General features: G+C 40.4%; 1 protein-coding gene across 1 annotated transcript in view; it reads left to right on the top strand.

Moving 5' to 3' along the window:
• Positions 1-4829: 4829 nt before the first annotated feature.
• Positions 4830-24960, top strand: part of LOC306945165 (chloride channel protein D-like) — a gene marked incomplete at both ends in the record, with an annotated part of 72620 nt that continues 52489 nt past the window's right edge. Inside the window, 8 exons of the mRNA XM_079533870.1 lie at positions 4830-5071; positions 5927-6056; positions 7908-7988; positions 9097-9272; positions 10894-10986; positions 13931-14174; positions 17950-18144; positions 22238-22335. Of these exons, the coding sequence (XP_079389996.1) occupies positions 4830-5071; positions 5927-6056; positions 7908-7988; positions 9097-9272; positions 10894-10986; positions 13931-14174; positions 17950-18144; positions 22238-22335 (1259 nt within the window). The remainder of the gene's footprint in view (positions 5072-5926; positions 6057-7907; positions 7989-9096; positions 9273-10893; positions 10987-13930; positions 14175-17949; positions 18145-22237; positions 22336-24960) is intronic.

The following is a 24960-nucleotide window of genomic DNA, read 5'->3' as shown; positions in this document are numbered from 1 at the left end:
AGTGCACAGCTGCTTACTCTCCTCTGGAAGGGTTGCATTGTTTTGCAAATATCTGTGTCTGATCAGCATTTGCCCTGCAATTTGTTTTATCATGTTGTGTTTCTTTTTGATAACTTAATTTCCGTGCCAGCATTTCAAATTTCCTCTCCTTAATTTGTGTGATGTTCATTGGGCAGGATCTGTACGTGCTGTTGTTAGCAAATGTCTGACTTTTTTTTCCCCTCGAAACTGCATTTGCATGTCTTGTGAAGTAGAGCACCATTTTCAGCCAGTTGCGTGAGAAACAACAAAGCTCAGAATCTACAGCAACTGTTCTTCAAAGTGCATGTGAAAATTCTTAATTTGCTAGTGGTCCTGAACCAGCGTTTAAAACATTGTGCTCTGAAACTGCTGAAGTTCTTGTGTGCTGCTTTTTCAAGGGAGGGGCGAGTTCGCTGTGACATAGAGGAGTAAAACAAAAGGTGGTTTCATGCTTTTAAACCTTAAGATATAACGAGCAATCCTATGGAAACATCCACATTAGTAATAACGTGCCTTACCCATCTGTAGTGAAGTACATGAAGGTGGCAAGGTGTGCTCCTTGATGGCACGGATCTTTCCAAAAGCATCTTGAGAATACTTGATAGCTGGCAAGGCAGAGCTGCTGTGGAATAAATGCGTCATCCACGCTCCTCCAAAATGCTATTGTGCAGTGGATACCTAAAGGAAATTGCCAGCATGTCTTCTGATTTGATCAACCATAATAATAAACATTTAGGCAATTGTTTGTATTACATGGTTACTTTTAAATATATGGTGAGTTTGTGGGGACGTATTTCCTACGTAGTAGTTTTTGGGGCCATAATTCAGGGTTTAACACCTATTACAGTTCTCTTCCCCTATGTTTTGATGCAGGAGGATGGTGGAGCAGCTTGCCTGGTAGGGGTCCTGCGGCACAGGCAGGGTGTCTGACTACTGCTTGCTTTTATTCTGGCCTCTGCTTTCTGGAAATGCAGCCGTTGTGCCCCTGGAGTGGTTGTTTCTTGCTGGGAAAGGAGATGTTGAGCTAATTCTGTATGGTTTCCTGTAACATTTTTTTTTTCTTCAGAAGACCCGTTTTGGCACTGGAGTTATTCCCTGAAACAGTGTATTGTGCTCTTACAGTGGCCTTAAACATAACTTTAAAAGTACAGAAGAACAGGTTTCACTATCTGACATCAGCTTCCATAGGACTGAGTGCTCCATTCAGTGTTTAAAACAGCAGTTTTCTACGTTATCTGGGTGTTAATGCTGTCTGCAATGCTTTGTTGCTGTTGTTTTTCCACTAAATTGATCCGTACCTTCTGCTCAATTGATGAACAGCTATAAGGATGTACAGTAAATTCCATTCCATGTGTGTTGTATACCAGCACTCAAGTAGCATTCCCACATTCAAGTAGCTTGATGTTTTTCTGTTTACCATTTTGAAATAGTGATAAATATTAAAAGCCTTCTATTATTCATACTAGTGCCAAATGACATGAACGGGTAACATCGTGGGTGATGTTGAGATAGTGCACAGTTAACCAGATGATTCTGTCCCTTTTAGGTTTTGGTATGCAAAATTTGCCATAGTAGAGAACTGTAAACCAAGAGCATGGAAGTCGTGATACTGAGATTCTAGGTTAATCAGAGTGATTGGTGATCAGTGGTCCTAAGGTGAAATGTATATGTGTGATTAATTCAGTCAGTACTATTAAAGAGGAAAGTCTGTGTTAACTCCTTGTTGCATTTGCCAAAATATTGGATGAATTTCTGGTAACCCTGATTCCCACCTATTCTGGCCTACTGTTTCTTCATGTTTGTTGTTTGCTGGATGGAAGCTTCAAGAAAATACGTGATTCCAGATCATCTGGGTGCTGTGGGGCACTTGGAGCTATGGGACCTTCCATTGCTGATAAATCTTGAAAATACCGCCTTGCCGCAGCATTGCCATTTCAGGATTCATGGAGGTGATCACAGTCATCTCATTTTGTATCTTCTCAGAACTTCTGTCTCATGCAATTTTTTTTCTGTATGAAGATTCACAAATAAAATGTATGATTTCTTACGGTAGAATTAACCTGTAACGATGGATTTGTTGCAGTCTTATCTGACAGTATTTCAAAGTGTGTCCTTACAATCGGCATCAAGTGTACAAGTCATTGCATTTAGAGCAAAGTTCTGCTGAGTGCGATGTTTTTGCTCCTTAAGTGCTGTAACTTGAAGTACTAAAATAATGTGAATTAAAAATATATAGTCATCATGTTTCTGGTTAGCGATGGTTTTAATATTGCCATTCAATGACTACGATAAGTGTTTGCTTCCTTGAGTTGTCATTCAAATTAAGCATTGAGTGTTTAAAGCCTTTGTCACCTTGGTTAGCAGTGTAATGGTTATGATTTTTAGAGTGGGATGCTTAAAACACAGCACTGCTTTGGAAACTTCTCATTTCTGTTTTCAATCTGCTAAAATAACAATAATAATAAAATCGAAACTGCTTGTGTTCCTTGAAGCAGCAACTATTTCTTCCTGGCATTTCAAAAACACATTTTATCTGTTAGGAATTTTTGTGCTATTCAGCCTAACAATGTTAATTATTTATCTCTAATGTTTTACTGTATTTATGATTTGATGATTCTGTAATATTTGTGTAATAATCAGTATTAAATCAGATGCCTACAAACACATGCACCCCTTTGCTTGACAGATGCACAGATCACATCCCCTGCTCGAATGAGCCTGTAGCTGAAGACAAAGAAACAGGACAGTGAAGGAATTCTTGTAATTGAAGTATGCCATTCAGAAATGCTTGATTCTATGCTGCCGAAAACTGAGGGCTGATGAAATGTTTGCTCAGTTTTCATACGCTTGCTTCTATTCAGTGGAAATTACACTGTGTGGTTACCTAGATACACAGATAAGGGGTTGCTTCTTCCTAAGCCAGAGTGTTTTCACGTGGTTTTTGCTGTGAGTTGTAGTGTAGCTTTTTGTGTAATAGCTGGGATTTGTTTGATGTCTGTGCTATTTAAAGACAAGTGGTAGAATTCTGGGAGGTATTAAATTCATGCTGTATTGCTAATGCTGTTTAGAGAGCAGTGGCAGTGAGTGGAAAACCTGAGCACTGGGCATAGCCTGGGTTTTCTGCTCTCGTGTTTTGGAATTTTGTCTTCCAGCACTGAGAAATGTACTTCATCATTGCCTGCAGCCAGGCTAAAATCTGAGCCATTGAAGCTCTTGGTTAAGCAGGGATATCCTTGGGTGATGTTTGGAGATGAGCGCTGGTGGTAGAAAGCAGTGCAATCTTTATGCGTGTTTGACAGGGCTGATAATAAGCCCTCCAATGTGCCTCGCACAGGAAAGATGAAGGCTCACGTTCAGCGTTGATGTGTTAACTGTGCTCCCCTGTGCACACAACGACAGCCGAAACACATAGGCTTGGGGTCCAATTCTGATCTGGGATCTTTAAGCAGTAAGTATTTCTAGCACAGGAATTTCTGGTACAGAATGCTTTTACAGCCCCACTGATAATCTATAGTTGCTGCCTTCCTCTAAGTGTTCTGAAAACAACTATTTTTCTGTATCCAGGAGGAATATGTCTTCAAGTTTCTTTGTGGAAACAATAAATGAATGTCCAATGAATGTGTGTGTGCATTTTGCAAGGCCACGGCTGTCTTCTATGGAGGTGTCACTGGGACACAGACATGCTTTGCTTTCCTGCAGGCTCACATCTGTGCTGGTTTTTGGACACTGTTCATTTGTGCACTGCTTCTCTGGAGTTCATGAAATGTCCTTTGAAGAAGCAAGTGTACTGGTGGATTTAAGTGAACTAGAGAGCGGGGAAAAAACTCGGGGCTGATATTTGAAAACCCATTCTTAAGTCTGTTTTGTTTTTAAAAATTTGAATGCACGAGAGGATGCCTGTGAAATCTGTCAGCACAACTGAGGAACTGCTGCAGAGATCAGGATTGATCACCTGATTTGTATAATACACATATACCTGCTTGATCCAACAGAAAGTGACTAGAAAGTGACGTCATATAAGTGCCCGTATCTCAGAAGTAAATGGCTTGATGAAGAGCTCTCACCACTTCCTAGTCACTAACTGACAACCAGGAGCTATTTATGTTTCATCACTACTTCAGATGAGACCTTTCCAAACTGACCCATGTGCCAGCAACTGGGGAGCAGCAGCAGCCGTCTGCTCTCCTCTCCCTGTAACCAAAAACACACTGTGGAGGTAGCAAACATTGCAGCATGTAACAGGTTTCTATTTACAGTAAATATGTGACCTGCAACAAGTTTTCTGCTTTCAACTGCCAACCTGCAAACTTCCTGATGTACAAGACCCAAATTGTAGCAAGTCAGGTAAGGCAATTTTTTAATTTGTTTTCATCCTATTTTTTTAGTGTGAATGATACAGCAATATAGGGCTTTTAAATTTTTTTTTATTGTGCGATTATGTATTGGGTCAAGATCTCCAGACAGCTCGAAGCACTGCATGTGATCATATCTTTAAAACAATTAAAGCCCTGCCACTGTCATGGGAACATTCCATGAGGAGCAGGTGCACTAGTCTTGTTACTGCGGACTGCTTTAAGGTCTCTCTGCTGTGAGTGACTCCTTCACCAGTGAGCTCCAGCTCAGACAGGTTCTCGTTGTGTTGAAGGTGTGGGGCTGTGCATAGCCACAGCAAACCAACCCCAAACACAAACAAGTCCATCTCTGTGTCACAGCCACCCCATCCTCATGGGGTTTTTCTTTTGGTCTCAAGGTGGCTGATAGTTGGCTCACATCGTTCTCGACATCTCAAAGGTTTTGGAAGACACGTCATGTCACTTTTTTCCTATACAAGACACATGGATGATGGCGAAGAGGGAATGTTGATGGCAGAAGATCATGGCCCTGATCTGATTCATCCTCAGGATTTTAGGGGGCAATGTGGCATCAACAGAAGTAATTTAGCCTATTATGACTGTGAAGAGAGAGAACAGCCAGTGCCCCATGAAAGTTTGGATTATTTGCCCTCACACAGTGGAGTTTATAAGAAGTGGCTACAAGAGAAAACATACGGGTAAATTTATTTTATATATATTATTTTATAGCCTCTAAACTTTAGGAAATTTGGCCAACTCAGGGAGGTGCCTCCTAGCAGAAGGAAAACTTATGTGGAAAACATTTTGATAGAAAGGAGGGGGGCAAGTGGCAAGCAACCTTTGTTTAAAATTGTTTTTTGAGTGTTTATCCCTTTTCTCTTGACAAATTATTGAATATAAGGAAAAGAAGTTATAACTCACTGTATACAATTTTAAGAGACTTTGCAGAGGTTTGTGGAATGTTCTCTTACTGAGACTTCTTGAAATTTGCTGTCTCTTACTGTAGTATGCAAAAAATATGGCATTTGAATCTAAATTGGGTGGCTTTAGTTCTAAATGACTAAACTAACAGAAGTTATTGTCAGTACATAATTATTATTAGAGATATATGATACAAAAGATGCAAACTAGAAATAAAAATTCATGTATATTTGCATAATAAAAGCTGTGTCATTGCATTAATTGCAGAAGAAGACAACAGTAATTTATTTTAAGCAAACTCTGCACTACTGAATGTTTAATTATTGATATTCATAAAAGAGTTTTGAGATGGCATCAGACAATCAGCATCTGGAAGGCAGATTGCATTGCAGCTTATACACAAAAGCAAGCAAAGAAAAATCAATGATGCTTGTTATCCAAATTGTCTTTCACCTGAAGTTAGTGTACTGTGAGCATGGGCTTTTGTGATACACGGTGGGAGAAACAGCCTCTTGCTCATGCACTCATAATTAATAATCAGAAGATCCTGAAAGTGGAACTTGTGTATTTATGAGAAGTGCAGCAAATGGTCTTTTGTGGAAGGCTGAGAAATAACTGTGTTCTGCTTCTAGAAAAGAGTGGGATCGATGGCTGCTGATGGGGCTAATTGGAACAGCAGTTGGGATGCTGGGGTTTTTGACTCATCAGATAGTTGATTCTCTCTTCAAATTGAAATGGGACCTGGTGGAAAGTTACCTGAAGGTAAGCAAAAGAAAGATTGACCTCCTCTGTACTCATTTGTTGGAAAAACCACATGAAGATTTAACTGACTAGAGGTTCTGCCTGTCTAAATGGGTGTAGATGTCAGATATCCTGTGGTTCTTTGTGTGGACATGTTCCTTTTCTCCAACTGACCTTCAATTGCAGTTTAATATCTGGTGGCTTTCTTAGAAGATTGATGAAGGTAGTTTTTGTGGTCTTGTGGTCTTCCTTGTGACAAGGAAGGAGCATGTGCTATGTCATGTATTGTCGATGCCAAAGAGAAAGGATTAGGTTTTGCTTAAGACACTTTGTAAGTATGCCATTCAGCTATCAGCTTCCTCGGTCAGGTGCATTAAGAGTATTACCAGCAAATTGAAGGAGGAAAATGAAATACAGGGAATTTGAACATAAGCAAAAGCTTTTTTCATTATTTTGTGATCAAGCCCTGGGAAAAGGTTGTTGAGAGAAACCGTGGATTCTCCATCCTTGGAGACTTGAAATCTGACTGCACATAGCCCTGACTAACTGGATTTAGGGCTGAACCTACTTTGAATCTCTGTCTGGACTAGCTGATCTCCAGAGGTGCCTTCTAATCCATTCTGTGAAATTAGGATAATGGACAATCGAGATCATGCCGCCAGTTGCTGAAAGACAAGTCTCAATTTCTTGTCAGAAATGCAAGTGAAAACGTTTCCTGTGGATGAGATGGAGGCTGAATATATCTAAGGGAATATCCAATAAATGGGCAGGTTTAAGTTTTAAATGAGGAAAGCATATGCAATGCTCTTGAAATCCTACTTCCCCATGTATTTCATATACTAATTATATGTTTATAAAATATATTGAACAATGGATGAATACACATATATACATGCATATGAGTATGTGTACTTATATACATACTTGTGTGTGTGTATATGTGCGCTGAGGTATAACTAAATTTATAGCACAGTCTGACTCCGGGGCACAACCACAACACACAGTGCTGGCCGGTTATATTATAACATCTGTCGTATTGTATCAAACTAACATAGAGGACAGCAGGTAAGTTCTCCCAGGCTTTGAAAGCAGCACAAATGTTTAACTTTCCCACTCACCTCCTTCAGCTGCAGATGAGCAAGGCTCATCATTGTGCTTTACTGTTTTGGCTGTGCTGCATTATAGGCTATCAAAAGCATTGGTATGAGATGTTGACAGAAAGTCTGCGGCTACCTGCTGTAATATCACAAACTCTGAAATGCAAGGTTGTGTTTCAGCTGCACACACAGTGAATCTCAACCCAGTGCTGTGGAAAGAGACAAAGCATGTGGGAGCTGCGGAGCAGTGGAAACAGTATGGCTGCAGTCAGCCCAAGCACAAATAAACCAAAAACCCACAGAGACTGACAGGCAATTTTAAATGTGAGAAGGCATGGTATAAGAGATGTTTCTTTTGTTAAAATGGAACAAGAAGAGTTTCCTTAGAAGTACTTTGTTTATTCATAAGAGCTGCAAATTCATGAAGGTAATGACCTTGGAGCCTCAGTTCAAGAGCACATCTCCTGAGGGCTCCATTTAGTGATTTCTTGTGTGTATTCTTAAAGTCCCTTTCCTCTTGTTTCCAAAAGGGCCTTGCTGAGTAACAATGCATCCCTTACAGCGTTTGCAGAGATGGACAAAATGGCCCAGAAAAAAATCACGACTTGGCACGTTGGCCTTTAGCTTACTGTTGTGTCAGTCCTTATAAAGAAACTGCACTACTTTTACTTTGTTGTTTTTTTCCCCTGCACGTTCTATCTGCAGATGATTACAAAACAGGGTGTATAGCCAGTACACAGGTGCTGAAGTAACCATCTCTTTGTAAACTGGGCAGGATGGCAACTTCCACCTGGTGTGGGTGTGTGTGCTGGGTCCCGGGCTGGCCATGGTCCTCATGTCCTCAAGCTTGGTGCTGGTGAGTGCTGTCTTTTGTGCAAAGAGCCCGCAGTGTTGCAGTAACCCAAATCTCATGTTCTTCCAAATATTGTTTAATTAAATATTTTGTATATATTTATGTAAAATCTCTCTTACAACCCAACTGGGGAGGCTGTTTTTGGCCTTCAGCCTGAGGCTAAATTCTGCTGCCCGTAAGTTGTGTAGAACTGTCTGGGGTGAGATCCGTGGTGGCAGCCATGCAATTTTCACTTGGTGTGTGGTGTCTGTAAAACAAATATGAGTGGCAACTCTTGGAATATGTGAGAATCTGGTGTTTGGAAGGGGCCTGAGCCAAAGGCCATCGGGCCGTATGAAAACTACTGTTGGTTTTAGTCTGATCTTTTAGCTGCGCTGTGTGGGTATCGCTTGCAGTCCAGATCAGTGCTTTTACAAGACTGTAAGGGTAGAGCATTGAGCCTTGCTGCCATTTACTGCTCTGCTGTGCTCAGTTTAATTACAGAGAAGCTATTAACAGCGCAGGTGACAGAAAAAATGAATGTTTTACCGAACTTCCCAGAAGTCTGGCTGCATGAGGAAAGGGGATTTTGCTGTGGCACAGGTGGTAACTGACCAATTTAGTTAAGTACAGCCGTGCTGACTGAGCAAACACTGCAGGTTCACAACCACCTGTCCCTGTGGTAACCCAAGGAAGGTTTCCCTCTAGTATGCCCAAGGAGGCTGCAGATGCCCCATCCCTGGGGGCATTCAAGTCCAGGCTGGATGTGGCTCTGAGCAGCATGGTCTAGTGGTTGGCAACCCTGCACATAGTAGGGGGGTTAAAACGAGGTGATAATTGTGGACTATTTTAACCCTGGCCATTCTATGAACCTGTGTGCCAGATACAGGGCCTTGACTGTAGGGCTCAGAGCAGAGGGGGCCCTCTGCAGTCATCTTCTCTCCCTTCTCCATGCATGGCAACTGCTGAGAACACACATTTCTGTGTTGCCAGAGATTATATTTGCATGCACTGTTAACTCTGGCAAATCTTGTTCATGAGCAAGATGAGACCTGGACTTACAGACTGCATTCATAGATGTGTATGGAAGGATACGAGCACAAACTCTACGAATTATTTTTTCCCTTTGCAGTTCTTTTGCCCATCTGGTTCACCATCTGGCTTGCCTGAAATCATTGGATATTTGAATGGCACTTCTATTCAACATCTATTTAACATCAAAACCTTCCTAGGGACCTTTGTCTCCTGTGTGCTGGCTGTAGCCTCTGGGCTCTTCTGTGGTCTGGAAGGTCCCATGGTCCATTTGGGGTAAGAAATGCCGAAGTTAAAGCTATCAGACTGTGAGATGGCTTTGCAATGTCTTGCTTGGTGGCAACATTGGCTTCAAAACTCCCTCACTGCATTAGTACCAGTACCAGTGGTGTTGTGTTGTCCCCTCCTTTTCGCAAGCACATCTGTTCAAACCATGCGGTGTGTTTTAAACATTGGCTGGATTTCTCTGTATGACTCTGAGCGGGGTTCAGTAAGTAGCTATCTGGACAACTGATGAGGTAGCTTACAATGTGCTGAGAAAGCAGGGGAGACTGAATTGGCAAAACTGCTATTGGCCTGGAGCAGTGTTGGCTGCTTTGCATCTACTGTAATTGCTTTTAGCTGTGCAAGGTCAGTGAAAAAATACAGGTAGGTTCAGGTGGCTGCACGCAAAATGGGCCATGTTTTTGCATCCACTTGCACAAGAGCTGAGATTGTGCAAGGCCGTCTATTTGAAGTGACTCCTGCTACACTTCATTACTATTATTAAACCATACCTTGAATAGAGTTGGTGAAATTGGTCTCTACTAACATGTTGTAGATCACTTGTTGGCTAGTTCACTGTTTTACTTCTGATCCTTTTTGGCTTGGAAAGCATTCATCCTTGAGGTTTGTTCTCTTTGCTGACCTGACCTGCTACTCTGTGGGCTTTTATTTATTTATTATTTATCTGAATGGAGGTGTAGCACCCTTGGGGATGACTCAGATTTTCAAAAATAGGAGAGCATGCTTGGTCAGAGGAGCCGCAAACCTTTCAGGCAGCGATTACCTTCAGATTTCTTTTGTTTTCTTTGCCTTCAGACCTCTGTCTCTAGGAGCTCAGAGACTGCAGCTGTGATGTTTTTCCTCTGTGCTAGGTTGGTAACAGTGATGCCTGAGCCAAAGAATGGAATCATATTTCCATGAAGAAATTCAGTGTGGTATTAATGTGATGCCTTTTCAAAACACAGGAACTAAGAGCTAATTTAACTTAATTTAATTGGAACCCTCTACCATTTTTATTAAACATAAACACACAAGTTGCTAAAAGCCTCTGAGAGACTCCTTAAGACCACTAGTTTAAATCGTGTAGAGAAGTCTTCCAAGATTATACAGTGAATGGATTTTTCATTTTGCTAAGGGATTTTTGTTGGTTTTTTTTCCCCCCCATTTAAATGTAGTTTGACGTGCTGCCTGGGAACATATTGTAATAATTTAAATCATTATGCATCTTCTGTCAGAAGCAGAGCTGTTTTGCCTGCTGTGGTCATTAACCTGGGGGCAGATGATTGAAACAACGGGGCTATAGTCTGATGGGTCACCACACTTGGGCAGACACTAACATGCAGTTCTTCAAAAGGCATTTCACGATCAATCATCACAATACTCCTTGCAAAAAAAGCCATTTAAGTCTCTCATTTAAGAATTTGAAAACCTTTAAGAGCCTCCTGCTTTTTGTCAACAGGATTTTGCATATTTAAAAGATGTGTTCAAGTTTTTTCTTGTTTAAATCTGTTGAAGCCAATCTAGCTTTGCTGCTGTACACTGACTGAGGCTCTGTCCTCCCCTACCTTGAGCTGAAGCTGATTTATGAACAGTTTAATGAAGAGTGCTCTCAATTATACATCACTGCTTTTAGGGCTATCCTGGGTTGTGGCCTGAGCCAGCTGCAGTCGGACACACTTGGCATCCACCTTCCCTTCTTCACCAGGTTTCGGAATTCAGCTGACAAGTAAGTGATCAGTAAGTAAGTTTCAGCTATGAGCTTTGTCCCCAAACTAAGAGTCTCAGCTCAGTGGAGAGGAAATGATGGGGATTCCACAGTGTGCACAGAGGGCCCTTAGCTTCCTTTCTTCATTTAAAAAAAGTAAATGGTTGTGTCACTTACTTTTTTTTATCTGCCTCTTCTCTGCCTGTATATATCTGCAAGGTAACTCTGGTAAGCTCTCTCTTGTGAACAGCTCTACTGAAATTACTGAGATTAGTTCCCAGAAAAAGAAATTACAAACTTGCTTACGTCTTCTAGTCAGTATTTATTGTGTATTTATATAAAATACACAAGTATAAAGACTCAAGCAATGCTGGCTTTTCTAGAGCAAGAAAAAAAAGAAAGACTCATGTCTTAATTTCCTGAGGGAAATGAAGTAACGATAGGAAAAAATCAAATGAATGGCAACTGTGAACTGTATGCTGCTTGCAAATAAATAAAAAAATGTAGGAGGGAAGAATGGGATTCCCTTTGCCTTTATCATCTAGGAGGAAGTTTTTCACACAGAGGATGGTAATGCACTGAACAGGTTGCCCGAGAAGGTTGTGGATGCCCCATCTCTGGAGGCATTCAAGGCCAGGCTGGATGAGGCCCTGGGCAGCCTGGTCTGGTGGCTGGCAACCCTGGACATAGCAGGGGGGTTGAAACTAGATGATCATTGTGGTCCTTTTCAACCCAAGCCATTCTTTGATCACTTAATTGGATGGGGCCCTGGGCAGCCTGGTCTAGTATTAAATGGGGAGACTGGTGGTCCTGCATGTGGCACTGGGTTTAGAGATTCATGATCCTTGAGGTCCCTTCCAACCCTGGCCATTCTGTGATTCAAGGTCAATCATTTAAATAAATCGGAACAGCCTGATGTAGTTGTAGGTGTTCTTGTTCATTGCAGGGGAGTTGGGCTAGATGGCCTTTAAAGGTCCCTTCCAACTCAGTTTATATGATTCTGTGATTTTAAGTTTTAGTTCCTGCTTTAGTTCCTTGCAGACAGGAACTATACTCAGAAAGACATGGTGTGTTGTAGTCTTCTTTACAAAATGATTATTTCTTAAAAACAGAAAGAGATTTTGGTCTGAGCAAGACCTCACTCCGTTTACAAAGATCAGGATGAAAAACTCCAGCTCCCTGTTGTCTTTTGGAGTTATTACATAGGCTTGGTGCCTCTCCCAGTGCCGCCACAGGCAAAGCAGTAATTCAACCAGCAGGAGTTGTGGAAGAATCCTAAGGCTTCCATCCAGCAGGCAGCTGTAAGAGATCTGTACAAGGGGTCTGATTTCATTATTAATTGTCACTGCTGGGGTGATGCACAGCATGTGTAAATAACTGGAACAGAAAGTGGGAGATGTCCAAGCAAATTTCCCCTAGCATTTACTGCAGTACATTTTGAGTTCTTCACTGCTGAAAATAATATTCCTGTGCAGATAAAACATGCAAGTGAAAAATCTGTGTACTAACGGTGTACAACCCTGTTAGTTGTAAAATACCAGATGTGAAGTTGCCGATGTAGCTTTGCTGGTGGACTCCTCCTCAGTCCTTGGAGGACAGGGTCCTTGTAAGGACTTCAACACGTGAACTTTCTAATCTTTTCCTTTTATATTTTTTTTTCCCTTTTTTTTTTTCTCTCTTTTCTGTCCATTACCCTTATTGCCTCCCATCTTTGTGCTTACAAAGTTTGTGGATACGCTGGAAAAGTCAAAAGGGCCACCTAATGTAGGGTTCGTATTTTCAGAAGACTGGTTGGAAATGTGCGTAACATACATTTATACCTGAGGAATTATGATTTTTTAATACTCAAAATACTGAAGTATTTTTGTGTAATTGTTAATCCTAGCTAGTACTGAGTACACGTTTCTGCAAATCATCCCTGAGAGTCTCAGGGAGCACATTCAGAAGATGCAAGTTTTATAAGCTGGTGAGCACTGTTATGTGCGTCAGTATCAGCACAGTGTCCATTACAAAGGCTGCACTTAAATACATTTTTCCAAGGTAAAATTCTTTCATGCTCTTATTTCCTCTTTCTGTATCCTTCCCACTGTTCTGCATGCTACTGCTGACCCCCACCTCACTACAACCTCCTTTCAGGGAGGTTGTAAAGAGCAATAACATCTCCACTGAGCCTCCTCTTCTTCAGACTGAACAATCCCAGCTTCCTCAGCCGCCCCCCCTCAGACTTGTGCTCCAGACCCCTCACAGCATCATAGCCCTTTTCTGGACACATGCCAGGGCCTCTATGTCTTGTAGTGACGGACCCAAAACTGAACACAGTGCTTGGTGTGCAGCCTCACCAGAGCTGAGTACAGAGGGACGGTCACCTCCCTGCTCCTGCTGGCTGCACTGTGTGAAATGTTATATCTGCCTTGCATTAATTACACTGTTCAGCAACAATCCATGATGGCAAGATGCTGAAGTGCGTTTCTCGTGTGATATTCTAGGATTTAGGATTTTTTCAAGGCTGAAGATCAGGAAAGAGAAAAATTGTTATGGTATGAAGGAAATCTGTGAATGAAGTGTCATTTCTCCTTTCCTGCTGACTAAAAGCCCTAAGAGTTCAGAGTATGATTATGTAATACTTTAATACAGTATGGGTCCTTTGGTCACTGTTGCTACTGGATTCTCATGTGTTCTCCACAAGCCCCAGTATTGAAATCAGTGTACTGCTAATCTGCCAAGTAGCCCCAGGAACTTGACTCATGAGAATCAGATCTGAGACTAGATCTGAATTCAGAACCTAGTGATGAAAGGTGTAAATAACCCCAAAATTAACCATCAGGTCTTTAAATTCAGTTCTATAAAACTCATATTTGAATTGAAACTGTGATTTTGGAGGGTTGTTGGTTTTTTTTTTCTTGTTTGTTTTGGTTGTTTGTTTTTTTTCCAGTTATCCAGGTGTTGCCTCTACTACTTGTTGCAGGCGCAGCTTCATTACAGCTGGTGCGGGAGCAGGGATAGCTTCAGTATTTCGTGCCCCCATCGGTGGGCTCTTGTTCACTCTGGAGGAGGTATCTTCCTTCTGGGACATCAGGCTGGCCTGGCAAACCTTCTTTTGCTGCTTGACAGCTACCTTCACCACAGATTTGCTGTCCTCATCACTCTATGGGTTTGTTTTCAGAGGTCACTTTGGATTTTTTGAAGCAGAAAAAAGAATTCTGTTTTGGGTACGTACTGCGTGGATGTGGAAGGAATGAGATGCTGGGTTTTAGGTTTGTTTCTCTCAACATTATTCTTGGGGGAGTAGCAGGAAATTGGGACTGAAAAGAAAGAAGAATAGTGTATGTATAATTATCAGATCAGTGGACACAGGACCCTTCGTGCTTTATGTCTGGGAATCACTTGGATACAAGACAGCTGTTTTGCAGTCCCTACTTAAATAGAAAACTGCATTTTACGTTGTAGTACAAAGATGTTCAATGACTTCTTCTGTGTCTGGCTTGAGCTCTCCTTTGTTGCTGCAGACATTGCCCTACTGTGGCCCTGTTCTTTTGTGCTTACAGATTAAACATTTAAAAACATAATCTCTGTTTATTCCTGTTTGCACAACAGAGGTGACCTTCAGCCTTTATTCCTTCCAGCATGACACAACCTTATGCTTTCAATTTTACCTTGTGTCCACTTAAAAACAGTTGCTTTTATTATGTCTTTCACTCACCTTCATTGAAGTTGATTCAGTGGTGGCGTGTGAGAATCAAGATCTTCACTCCTTGTCTGAATACTCTTTGTATTATGATGTGACTTGAAAGTCAATTAGAGGGATAAAAATAAAACCCTGGTCTCATGAACCCCAGTCCACTTTCTGCTACTAAGTAACTTTTCTCCTAAGGTAATTCCCTGAACATTTTAATTGGTCTCTGTATTTCTTCTGATTTGTATTTCTCTATCAATGAAAAAAAAAAAAAAAAAAAAAAAAAAAGATTTTCCACTTTGTAGGCATATCATGATTTGGAAAACAGGCAACTTTTTTTTATATGTGCATGCTATGCAAAAGTATTTGAGGTCTATTTGCTTTACCACAACTTCAGCTGGGGTAATGGGAGAAGACAGTGGTTTTCAACTCAAATCCTTTTTGTGGACCAACTCACAGGGCAGTCCCATGAACAGCTGCAGTGACACAACCAAGATGACATAAATTTGTGGCAGAAAGGTGAGACTAAATGAATAGGGAAGAGCTCAGCCCTGCTGAAGACAGTTTTATTGCTGAAGCCAAAGGATTGTGTAATGGACAGCTGCACATACAGAGGAGAGTAGATTTACTTTGGTGGCTATTTTACAATAAACATGGCTCTTTCAACACTCCTTTCAAGACATTTTCAAAAAAGTGTGCTGGATTCTGTCTCCAATCTTCTTTTAGTGTCATTAACAGGAAAAGCTAACTTACTATCAGTGTGGCTTTTGTCAGGGTTGAATAGTTTTTGGCTCGCAAGTTGGTAGAGATAACTAGAAATATTTTCATTTCACTGAACCCTGGGCTCAGGGGAAATTTTGCTTCTTTTATGTTTCGTGGCATTAACTAACAGAGTTTACAGTGGATAAACTCTAAGTTGAAAGCCTGGGGGTTTTGTTTCTCAGAAAACTGTTTGTTTTCTTTAGTTTCCTTCAACTTAAGATAAGGTTACAAGAATTTATTGTACTCCAGAGCTTGAGATTTTCAGGAAGCTTCACTTCATTTTTATGTAGGCCACTGGATGTTTTGTAAAGGTGAAGTCTGTTCTGTAGCTAACAGATTTTTCCTGATGAATGGCCAAAGCCTGTGACTGACACTATGATAAGAACATTATACCCTGCCACTACTTCCAATTCAGCTATTCCTTTCTGAATTTCAATCCTTAAACATTAGATCTCTTTAAATCCCTTGGAAAAGGATGGATTTTGATGCAGCTGATGGTAAAAATAATATCACTGAAGGTTTGGTTTGTATGTACAATATGTTCATATACAATTGTTGTAGTCGCAGTGAAAAGGCAAAATAAACCTACAGCCACTCCTGACTTCCTCTGAGTGCATCTCCAGGTGTTGAGCTCCTAGTGTCTGGGAGTGAAAGCTGGGATTCTGCCTTGCTTAGACCAGACCAGGTCTCTCAGTCTGCAGCACCCATAGATCAGCTCTTCAGGCCTGACTGGATTTCAACTCTGGTGCTCTTCTTCTCAGATGATACCATCAGCGCTTAGCTCAGCCTTCTGGTAGACTTGTTAAAATTTTCGCTATTTCCTGGAAGAGGTCTGAGAATAAGATTAAGGAAAAAGAATAAAAAGAGGAAGAAACAATAATTTGAGTAGGAGGTCCAATGGGCTTCTTCAAGCAATTCAAGGAAAGATGCCAGTTTCTCTTATCAACTATGCCAAGTATTATCCTAGTCCAATTTTGAAGCCATTCCTTCATGTGTGCCCTATTTCACTCTGCCAGTTAGCTTCTTGAATATTTCATGATCTCTTACTCTGTGCAGATTCTAATCTTGAAAAAAAATAAATAATCACCATGTATCTCTAAGCCTGGGCTAAGGAAATAATATCCTCACAGCTTTTAATAGATATCCATCAATCTATTGACCTCTTTTTGTTGACTGGACAATAACATTAAAGCATGATACTGCTGTAATTCTTGTTGCCTGTTGTGGAATCGAGCAGAAAATTCAATTCCTATTCCAGCTGCCAGATTATATCCTACATTTGTGATCTGTTTTTCTGTGAGTTGTTGCAGATCAGCATCAATTTTCAATTGTACTTAGCGTTTAAAAATGCACTCAATTCAGATGGTTGAATTGAGGTTGACAATGAATCACAGAATGGTTTTGGTTGGAAGGGACCTTTAAGATCATTGAATTCCAACCCCTGCTATAGGCAGGAGCAACTCCCTCCAGTCCATCCAGCCTGAAGTAAATAATTTCTTCCTGATATCTAGTCTAAATCAACCCTCTTCCAGTTTAAAACCATTTCCTCTTATCCTGTTGCTATGTGCCCTTATAAAAAGTCTCTCCACAGCCTTCCTGTAGGCCCCTCCCAGGCACTGGAAGGCTGCTACAAGATCTCCTTGGAGTCTTCTCCTCTACAAGCAGAAGAGCCTCTTGCAACCTGCCCTCATAGGGGAGGTGCTCCAGCCCTCTTATCATCTTTGTGGCCTTCCTCTGGACCTGCACCAACAGCTCCATGTCCTTCTGGTTTGGGGGACTTCAGAACTGGATGCAGTATTCCAAGTGTGGTCTCATGAGAGCAGAGTAGAGGGGCAGAATCACCTCCCTCCATATGCTGGTCATGCTTCTCTTGATCCAACGCAGAATACAGTTGGCTTTCTGGGCTGTAAATGCACATTGCCAGCTCGTGCTGAATCTTTCATCAACTGACACTCTGAAATCCTTCTCCTCGGGGCTGCTCTAGCCCAACCTGTATCTGTGCTTGGGATTGCCCTGACCCAGGTCATCTTTTCAAAATTATGAGGTAGATATAGATACTGTGAACAAAGCTCTGGTCCAGCAAAATTTTTCAAACTGCACCACTCAGATCAGGGCGTCATTATTTGGGGCAACCTGAGGTGCTGAGTGTTTCTGGTAACTGCAGCACATCACAGAATTTTCTGCTAGATTCATTACTATTCCCCAGGGAAAGATGGGCCCAAGAGAATACTTCTTTCCTTAACTTACTTCATTACATGCTCAACTCCTTTACAGTCATTCAGGAATGAAAATAACTGGTTAATGGATCTATCTGTGACAATGATAGTGTCTACTTGCTGCCTCCACTGCTGTGAAGTGCGTAAGAGCAGTACACTGCCTCATGTGGAGACTGGCCTTAAATTAACTAGCTGCATCCCTAAAACATAAGGAAAGATTTATTTTTTGTGTGTAGAAATTATTTTGTGGTGTCAAGTTTTGTGGGAGAGGGTGCAGTATTTCATGTCACTGGCAGGATGCTCAGAACACGTTTTCTCTTTCCTTCAACTCAGGTTAAGAATTTGCTGGACGTGCATGTCTTGGCCTTCATTCCAGTCATCCTACTTGGAATGCTTGGAGGTCTTCTGGGAGCTCTCTTTGTTTCCCTTAATATAAAAATTAATAAGTTACGTATGCAGTTCTTTAATTCAATTCCAAAATCATCCCTTAGCAAAACAAGCAAGCTGCTGGAAACTCTGCTTATTCTGGTAAGTAAATAATATGTTTCTCTTGATCATATAATGTTTACAGTGGCTAATTAGGGCAGGTCATAAGTTGACTGAATGGAAAAGTGAATCTGACCTGCTGGTGCTTGACCTAATGTTCAATGGTGTAGAGGAAACAGATGAGTTTCCAGAGGATGTATAGGTAGTGAAGAAAGAAGAAACATTTTCTTCCCCCCTTAATACTTGAAGTATGTTGCCCTCATGCTCTCCTGCTGGGTTTGAAAGTTGTGGATAGATAGAGACAGCTTTCTGGACCTAGTTGTGTACCTGGGGTCAGTTATCCCTAGATGTTACTGATGGAGGTTGGCTTGGAGTCTCGGATACTGCAATAAGACATGATGGTGTCATTTTACCTCTAGACTTTGTTTGACTTTATCCTGTGGGGTGTCATAAGAACAAAAAGCGTATAGATAAAAGGTTTCCATATTTTGGATATTTTCATCATTTTCAACTTTATGATTTGATTACAATGTAAGTATATTATTAAACATGAAGGGGAGAATCCTTCAGAGCTTTTCTACTACACATCCAGTGAATTACTCAGTTGGGTTACTCCGTAAGTTTCTCTAGTGAATACCTCTTTGTCATAATTTTCCCTTCTTCATTTTTTACGTAAGTTTTTTGAAGAGTTTCCAACCTTTTAAAGTGTTGAGATGGCCTTTCTTTGGGAATATTGGTGCACACTGAATATCCTTTCTTCTACCCTCTCTTAGGAAACGTACCAATAAGTTTTATGTGCACTTGTTTTTTTATAAGCAGACTTCTATTTCCCACTCTCCTGGTGAGATGGGTATTCAGTTGTAGATCAGTGGGAGGGCCATATTGATGCTCTCTCCCGTCAGCCCAGACATGACTTAAGCAGTCTCTACTCTGAGTCTGTGGTAAGACATAAGCTTCAGGCAATGCAGTCAGCTTGCATTAACCACCTGAATGACACTGGTAGAAAACAGTATTTTAAATACTAGGAGGGAAGCTTTTTTAGAGCTTGAAGTGAGAATAACCAAAGGTTGAGGCATGTGGTCAAGTCTCTCTCTGCAAGTTACAGCAATTCATTTTCTCCACAGATTGGTACACAGGTGTGTAAATTTCCTACAGGTTGCACTATTTTTTCCTCTCTGTCAGGTCAAAAAGTGTGCATTTCATTTAGTCCTTGAAAACTTTGTGTGCTGTGCAGTCTGATTCCTTCTTTTCTGCTGGCACAAGAGAGAGGAAACCTGGACTTCTTTAGGAGGAAAAACAGAGGAGGAGGGATCTGCTGTCAGTTCCCAGCACTGGAGCATGGCCATATCATCGATGATAACTGGATTTTAGCTCCTCTTAGTGGCAGGATGCAGCTTTTCAGCTTGGAGCTGTGTTTGTACAGTATGTTGCCGAGGTGAAGAAGATCAGGTGAAGTTTTTTGCTACCATGTTTGAAGGAATGGATAAAGTGGGTAGGGAAAATGACTTTTATTGCTTCAGTGAGCACCCTTCCTCTGCCCAGCCTCCATCTGTTCTAATTTGCTTCCATGTCTTTCAGTGGAGTCAGGACTTTCTGCTGTTGAGCACTGCAGTGATAAACACTGATAAAAATCCCTGAGCAGTGAGATTTCAGTCAGCAGAATGAGGAGTAGAGTCCCTTGTGAGAATCCTGTTAGTCCTGTGTAAATGAAGCTGTGAAAGGTGAGATTTACAGTAATTAATATTTTAACAATTTGGAGATAGAACTCTGTTGGACAGCCACTTTCCCTACTATTGGGAAAGGTTTGGCTTTCTCATAACATGTTACAAAAGCCTTGCATAAGCTACTTACATGCAAAAAATCATACAGTTCCTTATTACTTGTTGGAACAACGATGAAAAACAAGGCAAGAAAAAAAAACAACTAAGAAACTTGCAACAATGGAAGCCAGCAAGATTCTGTTTGTTAGAAGATACTGCAGGATTAAACTTAACATCAGTTAGCAAAGATTTAGTGCCAGACAGAAAAAAAACGCCTGTTTCACACTGCTTAGGAGTGGCTCCTGACTGACTCCAAAAGCTAATGGAGTGGTGAGTGACCACCTTGCCAGATCACAGATGAAACTGCAAGAACAGTATATGTTTTGTGGGCTACCTTGCTTACAAAAGCTTTGCCGTTTATATATTTTGTCTTTCTTTTCATTAACAAACAAAAACAAAACACAAACATGCTACTTTTCTTGCACTGATTTTATGACATGAACTCTTATTCACACTGTTTTCCTTCTTACTGGCTCTAGGAGATCCCGCTCAGGTCACAGTCCTTATTTTGTTATAACTTGGCAAAAAAATCAGCAAGAAAGAAATTGTCTGATCTGAGAAAGAACACTACAGTTCCTATTTTTATTTTTTTAATTTTATTTTTATTTTTCTTTTCATAAACTCACATAACTGGGCAACTGAAAGGAACTGTGTCACAGTGACTTTAACCAAAAATAATCTTGTATAAACCAGTCTGCATTTAAACTTGGCGAGGACCCACCATGGTATCTTCCACACCCACAACATAACCCGGAGTACCATTCCTTTGACTGGAATTGAATATCTAATCTTCAGCCCATAGATTAGGCAGAGCTGTCTTCCTAAGTGCCCTTCTGTGCCTTGGCCTGCGTTTTCTTCTCTTCAATTCATCACCTTACTCTCTGTGAGGAAATTGCAGTGTAGATAAAGCTTTGCCAAGAATCTGGCAGAGTTATCTTTCTTTTTCCTTTTTTTTTTTTTTTTTTTTTTTTTTTTTTTTTTTTAATATCTCATTGACTAATGCTTCTGTTCCAAAAAGCTTAGTGCTTCCATGGGCAAGGTGAACAATTTCGGGATATATACATATGTATTAAGCTGTCAAAACTTTTAAAGATTATTTCAGAGGATACTTTTTTTTTCTGTTTAGCTGTGAAGATAGGCTACTGCTTTAAATCTCCAGCCTCTGGCTCTGCTCTAGCTGTCCTACCTGCCGTTTGAGTTTGGGGCTTGGGCAAAAATTTGAGCTGGGTTTAAACTGTCCCAGTGTTACATTCTTGGATATAAAGCCTGGCCTAAGCTTCATGAAGACTGAACTGCTTCCAGTTTCACTTATCTGCCCACCAACACTGCCCAAAAGTTGATAATCTTGGAGATACAATTCTCTGACAAATGGTCGCAATTGCATGTGGTTGAATCTCAGTTTAAGGCCTTCTCTAAACATGCTACATGAGCTGTTTTATAGCAGTCCACAGAGTGTGTGAAACCTTGTGCTTGGAAAAGTTATTCATATGACCATGCATTCCAGTAATTTCTCTCTACATGCCTACTTAATTTTTTCTCAGTCTTGGTGGGGAGTGTATCTTCATCTGCTTCGAAAGGTAAATTAATCTGAACTAAGAACCTAACATTATTTTTGAATTGGAAATTAAAAATAAATATAACCAAAACAGAGTCCTGTCATGTACACTCTTTATTCATACTTACCAAGGACTATAATTTTGCAAAAATCAGGAAGTAATTTAAATGGAGGTGATGGATTGTTTTAAACACTCAGCATAATTTTAAGTACCAACCCAAATATGAGGCCCTTAATGAGAGACACTTAGATCCCAACACCTTGCATGGACACATCTCCATCAGCAGTTGTGGTGTGTGGCAGGGAGGCTGGGCACAGGCCTAACATCCAGCTCTGGAGTTGGCTGTGGCTTTTGGATGGTTACAGAGGTGGAAACTAATTCACAGTTTGCAATGGAACAGGCTGCCCAGGTGCAGTCACCGTCCCTGGAGGTGTTCACAAACCATGTAGATGTAGCACTGAGGGATGTGGTTAGTGGGCACAGTGGGGATGGGCTGATGGTTGGACAAGGTGATCTTAGAGGTCTTTTCAAGTCTTAATGATTCTGTGCTTTAATGGAGTTTGTGTCTGAAGCTAGATGGGTGAACCTGGGCCTTGCTAGTTGTTTATGGGTAAATGCTGATATTCAGGGTTATGTGGGTAAGATCTAAAGGATAACTTTGGTAACTGTGGGCATTAGTGATTTTTAGACAATTTTCTTTCTGTTTTTCTCTGTTCCTACACCTCATGATAATTTGTTTACTTTTTATAATACCTGCAGGTATGTACTACGACTGTAACAGTATATTTGCCGTATTTCTTTCCCTGCACTCCTGTCATGAATGCTGGAAACTATCAGCTGAGAAACAGCTCAGAAATGTAAGTGGAGAGAGTCACCAGGAACTCTTACAATGAATTGCAATTAATATATAAATGAATATGTAATTGAATTTTCAATTAATGTGTAAATAATCACAATTTCTCTCGGTTTTTACGAAGATTTGGGATGGAGAAATTCAGAGATGCATCAAAACTTATTGTTTATAAGGAATTCATCCAGAGATAAGAATCATGCTTAATCTATTAATCACTGAAATTTAATCACACAGACCTTTCTAGCAAGAAACATTTTCTGTCATGTCAAATTAAAGAAATAAGAGAAATTTAAAACCAATAAAAAGATAAAACATGGAAAAGGCCTGAAATGTGACAATATGCATCACCCAAGCAAATTTCCAATTTAGAATATGACTTTTGCTTTAAAAGATGTGTGAGTCTTACCTCAAAGTACATACGCCTATAGTGTGCTTTGACTGGAAAGCTGGAACTGAGAAAAACAGTGATTATTCTCATCTTCAGCCATCTGCTGTTGCCTGTGGGACATGACTTGATCCTTGATCAGTCATCTGTATAAGAGCATGGAAGGTGACAAATGCATCAGAGATGCATGCCAGTACAGCACAAACTATAAGAAGGGTATTTAAAATTACAAACTGTATTTTAATAAATGGAGAATAAGTGAATAGTTGAAGAGATCCTTAAGCTTGATAAAGGATTTGCAGGGCAGGTATCTTTCTTAAGAAATACGTATTAAATGAAGTTTGATTTCACAGTTATTGCAAATGGTCACTGGCAGCACGGAGCTTTACATGTCCTCCTTCCAAGCAGGCAGTATGCTACATGTTGCATAATATGAATGGTGAGTGTTAAATAACTCACCACTGGTGACTGGTCTCCAAACAGCTTAGTTAAGTACACAAAAAGCAGCCATACCTCTCCATCTCTGCTACAATTCTTGATTATCTCTTGATAATCCTAATAAATACCTTGTTTAGCATTGTCAGCTGTAGTATATATTTACAAGTTATTTATAAAGAAATCTTTGTTACCTACTTGTACATAACTTAGTGACTATGGGTTTTTTTGGATTGCTGCAGGAAAAGACTTTTCCTCACCCTGACATCCTTTTTTATTTTAAGAACTAAATACTTCCAAAATGTTATTTTTAAAAACAAAACTATTTTTGCTCTAACAGAAAAGCTTTTGAAACCACAAACATTTCATGGCTTTTTTTTTTTTTTTTTTTTTTTTTTTTTTGTGTCTGCCTCTGGATCAAAAATAGTCAGATTAATCCAACCTAGAGGCTAAACTGTCTCAGTGTCAATTTTTCATTTGGTGTGGCTGTGAGTTTTAAAGAGTAGAAAATGAATAGATCTGAAGGGTACAAAGCACCAAATTGTAGTCGACTTTGCAAAGTCATGCATATGCTGAAGGTAGTGGTAACACTTGCAGTGAGTCTGTAATAAGGTACAAGACCAAGCATGGAAAAGAATCCTGTTTGTTTTCTCCAAGTCTTAGAAATTTAAAATGAGAATTATCATTGCAATCCTGAGATTTTAGTCAGGATCAATTAGATTTGTCTTAAATTAAAATGGGATATTTAATCATTTACCTTTGAATATCCAACAGGTAAGTAATAGGCACGCTGGCCATCTTAAAAGATCCAATAAGAACCATGTAGCAATAATTTAAAAAAAAGTAAGAGGCTTGTTTTCGTGTTTTGTACTGATCTGTCTCTTCAAGTGAAGTATATAGTAGTTTGGTTTTTTTTGATTGCTTGTTGGTTTTAAACCATAACAGTGCAACAGCTGAAAGTCCAGATGGGACTGAAGTGTTTGTGCCAGTATTGATCGTGTTTCCTTCTATCATAGCTTATCCTCATGAATTTGTGTTTAACTGTGCTTTCAAAAGAGTTTCATAGCACTTCCTGCAGCCCTTGATATTGCTAGATGAAAACAGGTGAAACAGGAGGTCGTAAGGAGGCAGGAGGAGGTAAAGGAGCAATGGGCTTCTTCCAGTAGCAGGTCTTGGCAGAGCCCACACAGTGCGCCAACGCTGTCTTCCCATCTGCACCAGGGATAAACCTGTCTCTGCTAAATATACTGATTTCAAACAGAGTCAGTGGGACAGAAGCCTGTGCATAAACAAGTTCTGCATCTCTGTTCTCTGTGCCTTATTCTTCCTGCTCAGCCATGTGCTTTAATTGTAAAAAGCCTTCTTCTGTCATTTCTCTCTTTGCTATTTTGGCATTGCTGCAAGTATCAAATTAGCTCTGAGATTGCTTGTTTTAATTTGCACTCTTTTACTGGTAGAAAAGGCATAATTTGCATAGAACTTGACGTTTGCTATAAGTGGGTTACACAATCATCTGATTTCTCAAGCAGGATGGAGTAAATAAGTTTTTTGTTTTTGTTTTTTTTTTTATTGACCATCACAAATTTGGAATGTATTCTTTGAAGGTTGGATTAACGTAAAAAGCAAACACAGGACTGGAGAAGTATCTTGTGTTGCTTTGGTTGCCAATCCAGGGTCTGGAAAAAATTTCCTTTTGCTAGATGTTGGCTACATTTTAAGTTTGCCTTCTAGTTCTGAGCAGGGATCAGGTGGGTTAAATACCATGCTTCTCCGGCTCTTTGTTCCAGGAACAGAGTTCATGTTGTTACT

Source organism: Tetrao urogallus, assembly GCF_951394365.1.
Source record: "Tetrao urogallus genome assembly, chromosome: 3".
In the NCBI taxonomy this organism is placed as follows: domain Eukaryota; kingdom Metazoa; phylum Chordata; class Aves; order Galliformes; family Phasianidae; genus Tetrao; species Tetrao urogallus.
This window is presented reverse-complemented; position numbering and strand designations above follow the sequence as displayed.